Below are 15452 nucleotides of genomic sequence, written 5' to 3'. Positions count from 1 at the left end.
AAAGATGGCCTAGTCGGCCATCACTGGAAAGAGAGGCCCATTGGACTTGCCAACTTTATATGCCCCAGTACAGGGGAATGCCAGGGCCAAGGGGGTGGGTGGGTGGGTGGGAGACTGGGGGGGAGTGTATTGGGGACTTTTTGGATAGCATTGGAAATGTAATTGAGGAAAATACCTAATAATAAAAAAAAAAGAATATGATCTTCCTACATACACATTGCAAATAACCTGAACAAGGCTGGTTGCTTCAATTAAAATGGGCATTGGTTTCCATACTACTGAGATGGGGCTATCAAAAATCTATTATTGAACATCAGCCAGAACTACTTGACTGCTCTATATGTTTGTGTCTGTGTATGCATGCACATGTGTACTTGTATTAAGGTAGAAAGACTAAATTTTACAAATTTCACTACTACTTATGTGTCTCATATATTTTTAATACAAAGTATATATTTGATTTACATGAATTATCTCTGCTGCAAAATTAATAAAGCCAAATATTTTAAAGTATAAGTTTGAGAATTATGCAGATAAAGGTAAGACAAATGATTATATTCAATTATCAAAATAACTCAACTATCTAAAAATTACATCTAACTAATTTTAACATCTTAGTGAATATTTGTAAAGTATGTGAATGATGCATATACAAGTAAAATGGAAAAAAATTAACACGATTAAAAATAATATAATGGATGTTGATATCACCATTGTTACTTTAATTAAACCAAGTAAGGGAATTTTCCTTTTTTTGTTGTGGTTTGTTTCTTTAGACAGTGTCTCACTACGTAGCTCTGGCTGGCCTAGAACTCACTATGTAAACCATGATAGCTTCAAAGTCACAGAGATCTGTCTGGTTCCAATTTCTGAGTGCTGGGACTAAATGTATTCATGTTCACAGCCAGCATTTTTTAATATTAGACATGAGGACACTAAGTTTATTCATAAAGGCAAATCTTGTGGAAATCTTTAGTTGTTTCATTAGGATAAAACTGTAAGTTTTAATTGAATTCTTTGCCCATGAGTAAATTTTATATGGAAGTATTTGTCTGATGTGCTTATGAAAACACAGCTCAGGATCCCAGGACTAAGAATGAAAATGGCTACTTGGCAGCATCACCACATAATTTTTCACGTCAAGCACCCATGAATTGGTTCCAATAGTCTTCCATTGCATGTTATCCCTTCTAGCTAGAGACATTCTAACTACTTTAGAGACAATGAAACAGAATGAAGCAGGTAGCCACTTCTACAAACCTTTATATTCACACAGATCATGACAGATCCCTGGACAAGAGGTTTCACATGCTATGTACTCTATTATCCTACTGACTGCTGATAATGACTTTTATACTTCATAATCAGATGCGAAGTCTAGGTCTCAGCAGTTGTGATGGAAGTGTCTTGTAACTATCCATATTAACTCTCCCCTGAAGGGCAAAATAATTTTCCCCATAGTGCCTATAAAGAAGTATATCTAAAGGAGTTGCTAATGGACTGAAATTTTAAGCACACCAAACCTTTTACTGATTAAGGTAGACTTTAATGTGAATTTTGCATGAAGGAGAGTAAAAATAGGCTACTCTAAATTAAGACTGTTGAATTAGTGACTTTAGAGCCATCTGTAGTTTTAATCTTTATGAATTAAATATGGTGAGTACCAATGATAGCTCTGAATAAAGATAGATGCAGGAGAGGAGAGAGGCAATGCCCTTTGACTTTCCCATACAACAGTCATTTTTAAGCCTGCAGTGGCATCACATTAATAGAATCTCACTCTAGGGACTGGGGCAAGTGGATTACTTTGAGTTGAAGTCCAAACTGAGGATAGGCTATTCAGTGAGATCTTTTTTTTTCAACAGCTGACTAAGCAGACCAATACATTTGAATTTTAGCCAGAATCAGAGACCTGGTGTGCAATGATAGCTTTCTCATTGCAAATAGATTCTTTGAAATTACATCACATCTCTGAGGAAAGATAAATATTTATTATTGATGATGCTGAATTTCGTGCATCTGGGCAGAAATTATGGCAATCTGGTAATCCACTCTACTCCAGTCATCTCAGCAAACGGGCTTTAATTATGGGAATCTATTTGAGAGATTGTCTAAACCAGAGAAACAGCGAAGGCAAGCAAACAACAAATGGGTTGGTAACTTGGGCCTCTATTTGGTTGGGCTGTTCACACACCCATCTCCACATACTACATTTAGCAATCTGCTAGCCGTGTAAGAACCCAATCTACAAAGATTAACATGTATATCTCTTTCTGAACAACAGTCTTTCTTTTCCCCTTGATAACCAAAGACAAAAACTTTCTAATGATGCTCTCCTTATGTCCAGGTATGAGACCAGTGAGGTAGATCTGGCCTGAACTGGTTTGGGGAACATGCACAGTAAACTGTGCCTTCAAAGTGAAGTTTAAGAAAGAAACTCCTATTTACCAACTTATACCTATGTATAACTGGGCATAAATATGACTAAAATTTGAAGCATTGTGAAAAGGGACTTGTGCATTCAAGAAATGATTGCGTAATTATGTTTGCCAGTCAATACAGAGGACAACTCAAACTATATCCCTTACAAATCAAATTTCTCCTTTCTTTGAAACCCATAAAAAGAAACCCCTAATAGGAATTGGGGCCCTTGAGTATCTTTCACTCATATGGCTCAATGCTTTCTCACATTGTAAATGGATCTTTTTTTTATCATTTCACTTTGAATAAAGTTTTATTACAAACTTTGCAAAAAGATGTGTTTTGCACAAAAGATATTAAAAATAGACTAAATTGAAACTGTTGAACTGGTGAACTTAGAGTCATTTGATGTTTTACTACTTGTGAATAAAATATATTACAAAACAGCATGAGCAGCCTCCAACAAAATAAGTGGTTATAGTTTAAATATATGTCCTGATTGACATCATGTCACATTCTTTTTCATAGCTTCAAAGGCAGAAACGTGTCATTCTTTAGAAATTTGGAAACAATCTAAAGCCACTTCGTGCCCAACATCTTCCATTCCATCCACAAACAGTTATTGAACCCATCACGAGGAAACACAAATTACAGCTATAAAATCGTTCTAACAGTCTATTGATAATCATAAATACAGTCTCTCATGATTTCCAGAAAGTGAGATATACAAATATTTTTAAATCATTACATTTATGAATAGAGAATTTAAATTATTTTTCTAAAGTTCTCATGCCTGTACCCCTTTAAATACACAAACAGCTAAAAATTTATAAAACTCTATGATTTTATTGGTTGAAAACAAGTCCAGATTTGTACATACTTACTGTATGTTTACTTCTTGAAAAGAAATAAATGTGCTTTTGGAAATATATCATCTAGTTAAATATTATTTATCAGGTCTCAAAGCAGTGAAAAATAGCGCTGGTAGCAAAAGGAAGTCAGAATATTAGTTTTAAAGAGACTTCTAGGATGAGATAAAAATAAGGATGAAGAAAGTATTTAAATTCTACAGCAATTTTTACAGTGAAATGCATGGAACTCATAAGCCAATTTTATACATAATTTAGTAAATTATTAAACTGTAAAAACAGTAGAACATAATTCTTACATTTCTAGCTTCAGAGGCAATGCATACAGTGAAAACAAGAGAAAATCTGTTTTATTGGTTAAAAAAAAAAAGTATTTGCCATTAGACATTCAGAAGCCTAAAGGGTATATGGGTGCAAATGATGGTAGGAGACAAAGAATATAGTTCTGGACCTTAGAAGAAATATATGATGACTATAAAGACTAAGGTGTCTTGATAGTAGTTGAAATCAATAAAAATGAAATTGAAATATGTAGGTACAGAGAATTAAGAAGAGAGGGGCTGGTGTATAGCTCAGTTTTGCAGTATGTGCATAGAATGTGGATGTTCTTGAGTTCAATGTGCCAAATAGCAGCATTTAGAGAGTGTAAAGTAAAAGGAAGAGGAGGAGGAGGAGGAGGAGGAGAAGGAAAAGGAAGAAAAGGAGGAGAAGGCAGCAGTTATATTGTTATAGTTAGAAGTTTCAACTTTACATCCTAAGCAGCTATTATGAGCCATTCCTCAGATTCCTCTAAATGGAAGATTTTGTATATCTTTCTGTCCATTGAAAAGTTCTGATTGGATGCATCATAGGTGTTTCAACAAAAATGTTTCTGTCTCTTCATAAGTCATGCTGCTTTTGGGTACTTCCTTACTAGCACAGTAAGAAGTCACTTCATCTTCTATTTGGAGAGGTTAAAATATATGGAATATTTATAAACTCTATCTGATACCCAAGTATACTCCACTATTAAACTTTGCTGTCTCTCTACTCAAGCTATAATGAAATTTACATGTTCTTCCCACATTAATGTTTTCCATTCTCATTTAAGCCACACTTGGTCTCTAAATGGTTTAGATATTCATTTTTACTCTACTATAATGGAATAACTGTGTGGATGTACTTATCATAAAGAAGCAATGAAATTTTAAATGTTAAAGATATGCAAATTAACCTGATTTGATCATTACCCATTGTAAATACAAGTTTACACTCTCTGTCTCATAAACATCTAAAATTATAATATGGTGATTAAAATAAAGGTAAACTTGAAAAAAAAAACTAATTGTGGTTGTCCAAAAAAGCCCTGCCAAAATAATGATACTGTAGCAAAATATTAAGACTCTGAGAATGTGAAACACATGTACAATTGTAAGGAGAGCAGCCTGGAAGCCTCATATCCGGAGGATATCATATGGGGTTCAAATATACTTAGCATTTGGCCCCTAAAAGGGATCAGTGTGTCAGAAAAAGAACAAGAGAAGAGGTGTGTAGTAGACAATCAATTTAGATGTAAAAGAAGAATTTAATCCAATATTGGGTTTTTCAACTAAAGACTTTAACTTTAATTTTGATACAGAAGGGAGTCATTGAAAAGTTTTGAACACAGTCGTGGTATGCCTTTAGTAATTTTACTTTTCTGTTCTATTTTTCTATTGTCTAACTGTTTTTAGATATGTAATAATTATCAACCTGGTATTGACTACAACATATCAATGGCAATAATTGTTTTCTGACATAGACTCATAATTCCATTTCCTTTTCCTGTTTATGGTTTCACATCACACACACAACCACCCCCAAACAAAACAAAACCGAACAGAACAAAAACAAAACAAAACAAAACAAAACAAAACAAAACAACCTGATAATTTTTAGCTTCTATCATCTGCTTTCCCCAAAATAAGCTTCGCATGGGTAGGAATTTTCACAGCTGTTACCTAGTACCAAGTGCTGAGCCTACATAACACATACTTAGCATAAAACATTTATCAACAAATTAATCCTCATGATGCTGATAACATATATAATTAAGCCATTCAGGTTTAATGCTCATTTAGAGATTAAGAAGGGATCCTGAAATAGAAATAAGGAAATTAAGGAAATGAAATTTTATCACAGTGTCATCATAGAGTCACCAGCCAGATGGCAGTCCTTGATTCTAATCCTTAAAGGCCTCTCCCAGTAATTTGTAAATATCATATCTAATATTATCTTATTAACAAACTCATATCTATTCCTAGAAGTTAGAGAGAAAGAAATGGAGCTAGAGGGGCTCAAATATCTGGCTTTATATGCTACTATGAATTCTATATGGAATATGATCAGGAAAATAAAGTATTTCCTTAGATAGGCAATCTGTGGACTAACTTGAGGATCTGGAGTAAACACTAGTTTACTCTTGTGTTGTTTCCTTCTTGAAACTAAAATCTACCAAGGAATGTTATTAAAATAAAGTTCTTCCAAATAACATATACTTTACTTAACATTCAACAATTTCAAACTGAATTGAAGATTTTATTGCTTTAAATCAGCTTCCAAATACATAAAGATTTTGCATACATTTATCTGCGTGATTGGCAGTTTCAGGGTAGGCAATATATTAGTGTTCAGTAGTAGAGTAGTTTCTAACCTGAATTGTGAGAAATGATACAATCAGCATGCTTTCCATAGCAAGTTTTACAAAGATGTGACTGACATATTAGTCTTCACACCTCAAATAATCACATTATCAATCTTGCCTGTTTAATGTGAGGTTATATGATAAACAAAGTGGAAATGTCATCCTGCAAAAGTCACAGCTTTTAGAATTTAAAACTAACACTAGAAAATGGGGAAATGCATGGCATAAGAAATAGAAACAAGGAAATACAGTTGTTAAAAACACATTGTGCGGGGAAAAAAAACATTTATTGATCAAATGTGGCAGTTGCTCTTTTGTAAGGAGGAGAGCACATTATTATTAGGAAGGTACCTGAAACTGCTCAGGTAAATATGAGCAAAGCTGTTTTGCAGTAGAATTGTAAATAGGGCTTTCTGTGGTAATAGAAGTATTGTATCTTGTACTGCCTAATGGGGAAATCATTACATAGAGGGGCTCTTAAGCACTTAGAAGATGGATTGGTAAAAACTGAATCTCATGTTATATTTAATAATAATTAAATGTAAATAGAAACCTATGACTGGTGGCTATTCCATCATACAATATAGATATAGAATATGTCAATTTTACTTTATGTCTGTGTTCAGTTGGGTAAGTTATTAGACAAATAGGCCAAAATACATGAGGAGTATTCTTGTTTCTACTTACTTATAAGATCTATAAGATCACAAAATAAGAGAAATTGTGGACAAAGTTTCTACAACTTAGTCTGAACAAGTGACACATGGAGAAAACATACAGTGTAGGTTTCTAATTTTGTGAAGGATTAGGTGTCAACAGAGAATTACAGAATCTCTCACAATAACCTGAGCAATCATCAGGTCCAAAAAGCTCCTTGTCACTATAACCCCACACCTCCAACTGATTACTTAAGTGGTAATTCTTCAAGAAGTATAATGTTATCCAGTGCAACTTGCCAGTTTATCGTTCCATACTCATTGGGGCATCCAGGTTCTCTGTTCACTGGCCAAACCCCAAACTCCCAGTCATAAGACAAGATTACATAGCACAACTCTGGTCTTTAAGATACTAAAAGAAACATTGCATTCCCTTCTCCATTTTCTTCTTCCTGCTGGAATATGCAGTTCTGAGGAAATTCTAGGAAGAATATACAAATTTGGGAGTTAATACTGCTGAGTCACTGAATCTATTTTAGTACTGGCCTGCTTTTGATCATATGGTTCTGTGAGATCAATAGACCTCTGCTTGACATACTTCTGGTAGATGTACTGTGATTTGAAATAGAAAAGCAAATTCAGTATATATGGTTCACTTCATTGGTGAGTGTCCTAGAAGAAAATTTGGAATTTGTTCTGTAATTTGTTTATATTTTCACACATGTATACAATGTGTTCTGATTTCTATGGCAGCCCTCTATCACCTATCTTCCTTCTGCCTCTATCACCCATCACTCCTTCCAATGAGTCCCCTTTCCATCTTTATGGGTTTTGTTTTGTTTTGTTTTGTTTGTTTTGTTTTGAAATCCAATGCATTTAATGATGGCTATTTGTTTAACCCTGTGTTCTCATTTTGAAATTGGTGGCATCACCAGTGTTTTCCCATTTACCTATCTAATCAGAACAGGTTTCAGAAGAAGTTATTTGGTACTGATATAGGCACGTGTGTATATAAGGGTACACAGCAGCTAATGTACATTTAATAAAGTGTCAACATTCTCATAGAAAGCAAAAACCTTCAAATAATGTAAATTCAGTGTGGTGAAGTAAACACTAAAATAACATAAAGTTTTATAGTTGGCATAGAAGGCTAACTAAAGCAATCAGAATTTAATCTAGGACCTGGATAATGAGCAGAATGTAAGCACACAAAGAAGAGAATATGTATCATATCAGCAGGTAAACATAGCTAAAAGGAAATGAAAATAGGTCATTGTCAGTTGTTTGAGGCCATGTAAAGAAGGCGTCAAGTAAAGCAATCAATTAGAATAGAAGACCAAGTCATATATCTGGGGATAGATAGAATTTTAAAATCAACAGATATGGTCTGGGTATATAGCTTAGGTGAAGAGCATATGCCTAGCATGCACAAGAATTTGAATTCCATTCTCAATATTGAAAACAAAAACAATGAGTAAATTAGTGATGTCATTAAAATAGGGAGGCAAGGAAGGTACATGAATTCTATGAGTCTGAAGAAAATCACCCCAGAGTTTATATAGAGAATGAGTTAGAAAGTAGTTGAGCTAGAAGTGAATCAATTTATGTAAATGGTTTGTTCATTTTAATAATTTAAACAAGACATAATAGTTGAGGAAGAGAGATAGAGAAAAGTGACTGGGGTTGAAAACTATTTACATAGCAAATAACTTTGCTAAAACTTACAGAGGGTAGAATCAAGCATGACTCTTAGATTCCCAAAAGGAACAACTGAATGTGGTGCAGTGTTCATTGGATAGGAATCAGGAAAAGAAATTGGTTTCATCTGGAGAAAAATCTTGACCAAGGGCAAAGATGAGTTTAGTTTGGGATGTATTCAATGTCAAGTTCCTGTCGGAAATTAGAGTGGAAAGGAAAGAGTGGGATATACAGGTGTAAAGCTCATAGGAGCTTCTTCAGCTGAAAATGTTGATAGGTAGTCATCATCACACTGAAAATGCAAAGATGTACTTCTCAAAGGGTATAAGGAGTAGAGACAAAAGCAGGGAAAATAAAGCAGGCATCAAAAGTAGCTTGATAATTTTGTATATAGTGCATGTGCTGAGAATATAAACGGAGATTAAAAAATGAGTTTGTTTTACTCATTGGGGAAGTAATTTATTCCTTCCTAAGTTGACAGTTTTTAAGGAATGAAGCCAACAAATATGAACCAAACCCCTGAAGAATCGAACCTCTATTAACATGAGAAAAGAACTGAGATAGCTAGGGCATTGTGGATCATAAGATTACAGAAAGAAGGATCCGTGTAAAGAAAAATAACAGTAAATGGCATAGACCAGCCCCTAAAGCTCTAATTTTGTACCATGAACAAGATTTCCTCTTAGCTCGTTTATATTCCTTAAACTCATTACATTAACACTTGATCTTAATGCCCTTTCCCAAAGTAACATCTGTTTGAGAATCTTCTTCTCCATGCTTTCTGTTGACATCTAATGGCTGACTTTTTTTCCCATTAATTAATCTGTTAATTCACTGTACATCCCTATTGCAGATCCTACTCTCCTCCCACTCTCCCTCTCTCAGAGTCCCTCTTCCTCTCCCAGCTTCCCTTCTCCTCTGAGAGTGGACAGCCCCCTCCCAGAAACAACACACTCTAGTGCCCCAACAACTGGAGTGGGGTCTGTTCCTGACTGTTCGTGACTGTTGACTGTCTGTAGATCATTTTCCCCTGACCAGGCTTCCTCATCTGGCCTCAGGGGAAATAATGGTTGACTTTCTAATACCAATTGTTTTTATTTGGATACTTGTTCCTAAGTCATGGCTTAACAAAAACAGCACATTTGCACTTGCAGAAGATTGACTCTAAATCTTGTACTGAGAGGAAATAGAGACTGGACCATTGTTTTTCACAAATATCAGCCTCATATTAAAACTTGCTCTTTCTTCACTAGGGCCTTTTTGAAAGGGTTCCAGTGTAACTTCTCAAGCTTAGCTTGAATATTCTTTCTGGAATTCAGTGCTCTATTTCTATGGTCACCAGTTTAAATCAAGCTCCCCGAGAATTTTCACTTTCCACCCCAGTTCAGATTTGCATATAAATAGCTCATTACTCCTAAGACTTTTGCTTCTTAGTTTAAAATCAATTTTATTTTTCTCCTCCATGCTAACATTTTTTTCCTCCAAATTAAAATTGCCTAAATGACTTTTCCAGTAATTCATGTCATCTTCTGGGATTTAGCTTTCCCTGTCATCCTGCTCCTTATTATACCGGCACTATTATTTTACCTTTGCCTTTGTTTTCTGGAATTCTCACCTGAGGAATACCGAATGGCAGAGAAACACCTGAAAAAATGTTCAACATCCTTAATCATCAGGGAAATGCAAATCAAAACAACCCTGAGATTCCACCTCACACCAGTCAGAATGGCTAAGATCAAAAATTCAGGTGACAGCAGATGCTGGCGAGGATGTGGAGAAAGAGGAACACTCCTCCATTGTTGGTGGGATTGCAAGCTTGTACAACCACTCTGGAAATCAGTCTGGCGGTTCCTCAGAAAATTGGACATAGTACTACCGGAGGATCCAGCAATACCTCTCCTGGGCATATATCCAGAAGATGTCCCAACCGGTAAAAAGGACACATGCTCCACTATGTTCATAGCAGCCCTATTTATAATAGCCAGAAGCTGGAAAGAACCCAGATGTCCCTCAACAGAGGAATGGATACAGAAATTATGGGACATTTACACAATGGAGTACTACTCAGCTATTAAAAAGAATGAATTTATGAAATNCCTAGCCAAATGGATGGACCTGGAGGGCATCATCTTGAGTGAAGTAACACAATCACAAAAGAACTCACACAATAAGTATTCATTGATAAGTGGATATTAGCCCAAAACTTAGGATACCCAAGATATAAGATACAATTTGCTAAACGCATGAAACTCAAGAAGAATGAAGACCAAAGTGTGGACACTGTGCNCCTTCTTAGAATTGGGAACAAAACACCCAGGGAAGGAGTTACAGAGACAAAGTTCGTAGCTGTGATGAAAGGATGGGCCATTTAGAGACTGCTGTATCCAGGGATCCGTCCCATAATCAGCTTCTAAACGCTGACACCATTGCATACACTAGCAAGATTTTGCTGAAAGGACCCAAATATAGCTGTCTCTTGTGAGACGATGCTGGGGCCTAGCAAACACAGGAGTGGATGTTCACAGTCAGCTATTGGATGTATCACAGGGCTCCCAATGGAGAAGCTAGAGAAAGTACCCAAGGAGCTAAAGGGATCTGCAACCCTATTGTTGGAACAACATGATGTACTAACCAGAACCCCGGAGCTCTTGTCTCTAGCTGCATATGTATCGAAAGATGGCCTAGTCGGCCATCAATGGAAAGAGAGGCCCATGGGACTTGCAAACTTTATATGCCCCAATATAGGGGAATGCCAGGGCCAAAAGAATGGNAATGGGTGGGTAGGGAAGTGGGGGGCGGTATGGGGGACTTTTGGGATAGCATTGGAAATGTAATTGAGGAAAATATGTAATAAAAATATTAAAAATCAAAAAAAAATAAGAGCCCAACAATAATTAACATATCACAGCACAACTCAAAGTAAATCATCATGGAGAAAGAATCCTGATTCTGCAAATATTTACCAACTCCTGACTATATAATCTGCTTAAGGATGAGGGTTTGTGTCAAAAAAGAAGAAAATCCAGTCCTTACGGACTTTAGAGTAATGTGTGAGACTAATACAAAATAATTAGCTATATGATTCATGTTTTATTAATATTTGGAATAAGTATTAATGTAAGAAAAATGCACTGGCGTTCAAAGAATTGATATGAAGATGGGGCCTATTGTGAAGAGGTAAGGTCTCTCAGAGATGTTAATTTTTGTAAAGGGTTTGCAAACCAAGTCTTGATTGGTATGTTCTGATCTATTCATTGGGAGCTGAGAAGATGACAGAGGTTAATAGATCAATCACTCATTGGTTCAAAATTTGTTGGCATTAATGGAAAAAGCTTCAAAACTTGGGATTAAGTGAAGAAAGTATCTCACTCTATACATGATCTCAAGAGGTGTTTTGTTCCTTATCTTTTCTACTGTTTGTTCTCTGCTTCCTGAGCCACTGGAAGTTGGTTTTTAGTTAATTGCTTAGTTCTATCATTGTCTTTGTGAGTGGAGGCAAATCATTTCACTTCACCAAATCCTAGGATTCTCTTCATTAAAACAGGACAGCAAGCCAGGCTTTTGAGTTGAATTGGCATATGTCATTAATGGGATGGCATGGTTCATCCAAGTCACTGCCCCTTCATTACAGCTAAAAGTAATTTGAGAAATAAAGTAGTTCTTACCTTTTATGAATGTTTCCCCAAGAAGTATTGATATTCTCTGTTATCATGTGTACTTTTCTGGTATCATCAGCAGAATAGTCCCGAAGAAGTTTCAGTGCCAAATCATTTGCCACGTCTACACTTATCTGCCGTTGACGGAGGTCTTTGGCCAACTGCTATACGTGTGTATAGGAAAGAAAATTATGTTACTTTTTGTCCAGACATTTCTAAACGGTGCATCTTTAAATATTTTATAAATAGTTAGCGATTCTTCAGACCACAACATGTCTTCACAATTGTTTTTAACCTGTTATGTGAGTCTCTCAACTATACTGATATAAGCTAACATGCTTTCCATGACAACATTTTGAATGCAGCGTCTTCAGCTTTAACTCCTTTTAGGCCCTCCAGTTTAGTATCACTAAATTGGGAACAAAATAAACCGAATGGTTTTTTGTCACAAGAGAGAATAAACTGTGAAAGAAACTCAACAATAATTGCTTAGCATCTGACATATAAGAAAATCTAAACAAAAATAACAGACCTTTCTTCTGTTGTCATTAACTTGTTGAATTGTTTATGTAATTAGTGCCATCTACTGGCATTTAACAAACTCTGCATACAGTAAATGCTAAACAAAAAGGTACTGTAACTCCATGCTTTATAATTTAAACCATGCTCCTTGGTTTCTAAAATATTATAACACTTTAAGAATCCTGTACTTTAATATTGAAATACAAGACAAGATGTAAAACTCTTTCTAAACCAAATAACTCCTGTGTTTTTCATAATTTGTTTTGGACAATTTAATGTCATCAAATTATCCATTTTCTCACTGGAAAGAAGTCAATCAAAGTCGGGGACAATGAGAAGGATTAAACTATGGAGGCATGAGTAAAGAAAGATGAACACAGGCAACTTAAAGTGACAGAATAAAATCTTTTTATAAAAGAGAAAAACAACTTTCAAGTAACATAAATGTATTAAATCAAGAAGGTACAATTTTATGATAGTAAACAAAAACTTATGGGCAAACTAGTAAAATTATTACATTCTATTTTTGGAAACATAATACTCTGATAATAGATACCAAGTGACTGCCCCATACTTGCACTTCTTATAATTTATCCTAACAAAATAAACAAAAAGACAAATGTATCATACGATTAAAACAATTCACCCCAGGAGAAATGTTACTATTTACTTAGGGGATTGTGGCAGTTGGACTAGGTTTGGCCTCCACAGACTCGTGTGTTTGATGCTTGGCCCATAGGTGTAGGCAATATTTACAAGTGTGGACTTTTAGGAGTGGGTGTAGCATTGTTTGAGGAAGTGTGCCACTATGGGGGTAGGCTTTGAGGTCACATATATGCTCACACTATGCCCAGTGTGGCACACAATTCCCTTCTGCTGCCTGCAGATCAAAATGTAGAACTCTCTGATCCTTCTCCAGCAATATGTCTGCCCATGTGCTGCCCTGCTTCCCACCATGGTGATGATGGATTAGACCTCTGAAACCCTAAGCCAGTCCCAATTAAACATTTTCTTTTATAAGAGTCGTTGTGGTCATGGTGTCTCCTCACAGCAATAAAAGCAAAATTAAGACAGGGATTTTAGAAAATAATGAATAAAATGCACACGATATTCATGGGGAAGAGACTATGATTGCGCTGAGGTGTAACTCAGCTGTAGAGTGCATATACAAGACCCAGGTTCAATACCACTGCTTAAACAAACAACAAAATAAAACCATGATGTTATTATCAGGAAAGAGAATATGGTTTTGACCTGGAAATTTTAAAAATCAGTATGAACTGATGAAATAGCTATTATAGAAATTTGTGAAAGGAAAAAATAATTGTATAGTTTGTGTTTTGTGTTAGTATAATGTTTACATAAACAAAGTAATAGCTTGGTAATTTTGATATAATTCAATGCATTTGACTGCACTCCTATTCCTCACAAAGTGAAGAATGTTTATATAGTCCAACATTTCTTACTTAAGTAGAACATACTATTTTAAAACCAACAAAATAATAGCACTTATTGTATATAGCAAATACTTTCAGATTACCAAGCTATTTATATATTAAAGTGCTGTTAAAGTGGTAAAGAGAGAAAAAAGAGTGAGGTAAAGGGAAGAGAGAGGAAAACAAAAAGTTTCTTTTGGCACAGAACATGGTCAACATGGTCGTTGGTACCAAAAGCAGATAAAATATATCCTTGTAAAATGTCAGTCTTTGTTGCTTTCTTGATAATAGCCAGAAATTGAAAAAACAAAACAAACAAACAAACAAACTAGGAGTCCCTCAACTGACAAATGGATAAAGACAATGTGGTAATTTATACAATGGAGTAGTATTCAGCTGTTAAAATGATGACATCATGAAAATGGCAAGAAAATAGTTGGAAATAGAAAAAATCCTCCTGAGGTAACTAAAACCCAGAAATATGTTATATATTTGCTTCAAGTGGATATCAGCCATAAAGTATTGACTTAATAACTAACAGCAATCCATAGATGCAGAGAGATTAGGTAAAAAGAGATGTCTAGGAGGGGCAACATAGATCTTCCTGGGAGGCGGAAATACAATAGATTTTACAGGCAGACTGAGGACTTAAGCAGTGCTGGGGAGAGGGAGTGGAGGAGAAAATGGTAGGGAGAGATGGCTGGAATTGATGGGGGCCTTTTGAGCATAACGTGGAAACAATGGAATATAAGCTTACTGGAATGTATGAAGGTAATCCAATTAGGACTCTTAGCAACGGAGGATACAGACTCTAAAGTGTCTATTCCTTGTTGCTAGGTGAGGCTTCATGTGGCAGGATTGGGTTGCGTTCACTTAGTTTTTGGCTACGAAGGTCTATTAAATTCACTGTGTCTCTGTTTAGTTTGTGTTTCCCTGATCTGTCCATTGATAAGAGTGGGGTGTTGAAGTCCCCCACAATTATTGTGTGAGGTGCAATGTGTGATTTTAGCTTTAGGAAAGTTTCTTTTATGAATGTGGGTGCCCTTGCATTTGTAGCATAAGTGTTCAGAATTGAGAGTTCCTCCTGGTAGATTTTTCCTTTGATGAGTATGAAGTGTCTACCTTATCTATTTTGGTGACTTTTGGTTGAAAGTTGATTTTATCAAATATTAGAATGGCTACTCCTGCTTGTTTCTTGGGACCATTTGCTTGGGAAATTGTTTTCTGGCCCTTTACTCTGAGGTAGTGTCTGTCTTTGACACTGGGGTGCGTTTCCTGTATGCAGCAAAATGCTGGGTCCATGTGAACTTGTTTTTGGAAATTTTTTTATTAGGTATTTTCTTCATTTACATTTCCAGTGCTATCCCAAAAGTTCCCCATAACCCCCCCTCCCCTACCCACCCACTCTCACTTCTTGGCCCTGGCGTTCCCCTGTACTGAGGCATATAAAGTTTGCAAGATCAATGGGCCTCTTTTTCCACTGATGGCCTACTAGGCCATCTTCTGATACATATGCAGCTAGAGACACAAGC

At 35.7% G+C, this 15452-nt stretch overlaps 1 protein-coding gene across 4 annotated transcripts in view; it reads right to left on the bottom strand.

Moving 5' to 3' along the window:
* Window positions 1-15452, bottom strand: part of Dmd (dystrophin) — a 2293239-nt gene that overhangs the window by 597985 nt on the left and 1679802 nt on the right. For all 4 annotated transcript variants that reach the window (XM_029473189.1, XM_021152893.1, XM_029473188.1 and 1 more), the window contains exon 54: window positions 11972-12126. In XM_029473189.1, the coding sequence (XP_029329049.1) occupies window positions 11972-12126 (155 nt within the window). The remainder of the gene's footprint in view (window positions 1-11971; window positions 12127-15452) is intronic.

The sequence above is a fragment of the Mus caroli genome, chromosome X (genome assembly GCF_900094665.2).
Source record: "Mus caroli chromosome X, CAROLI_EIJ_v1.1, whole genome shotgun sequence".
NCBI lineage: Eukaryota > Metazoa > Chordata > Mammalia > Rodentia > Muridae > Mus > Mus caroli.
Note: the sequence above shows the minus strand (reverse complement) of the source record. Positions and strands in the feature narration are given on the sequence as shown.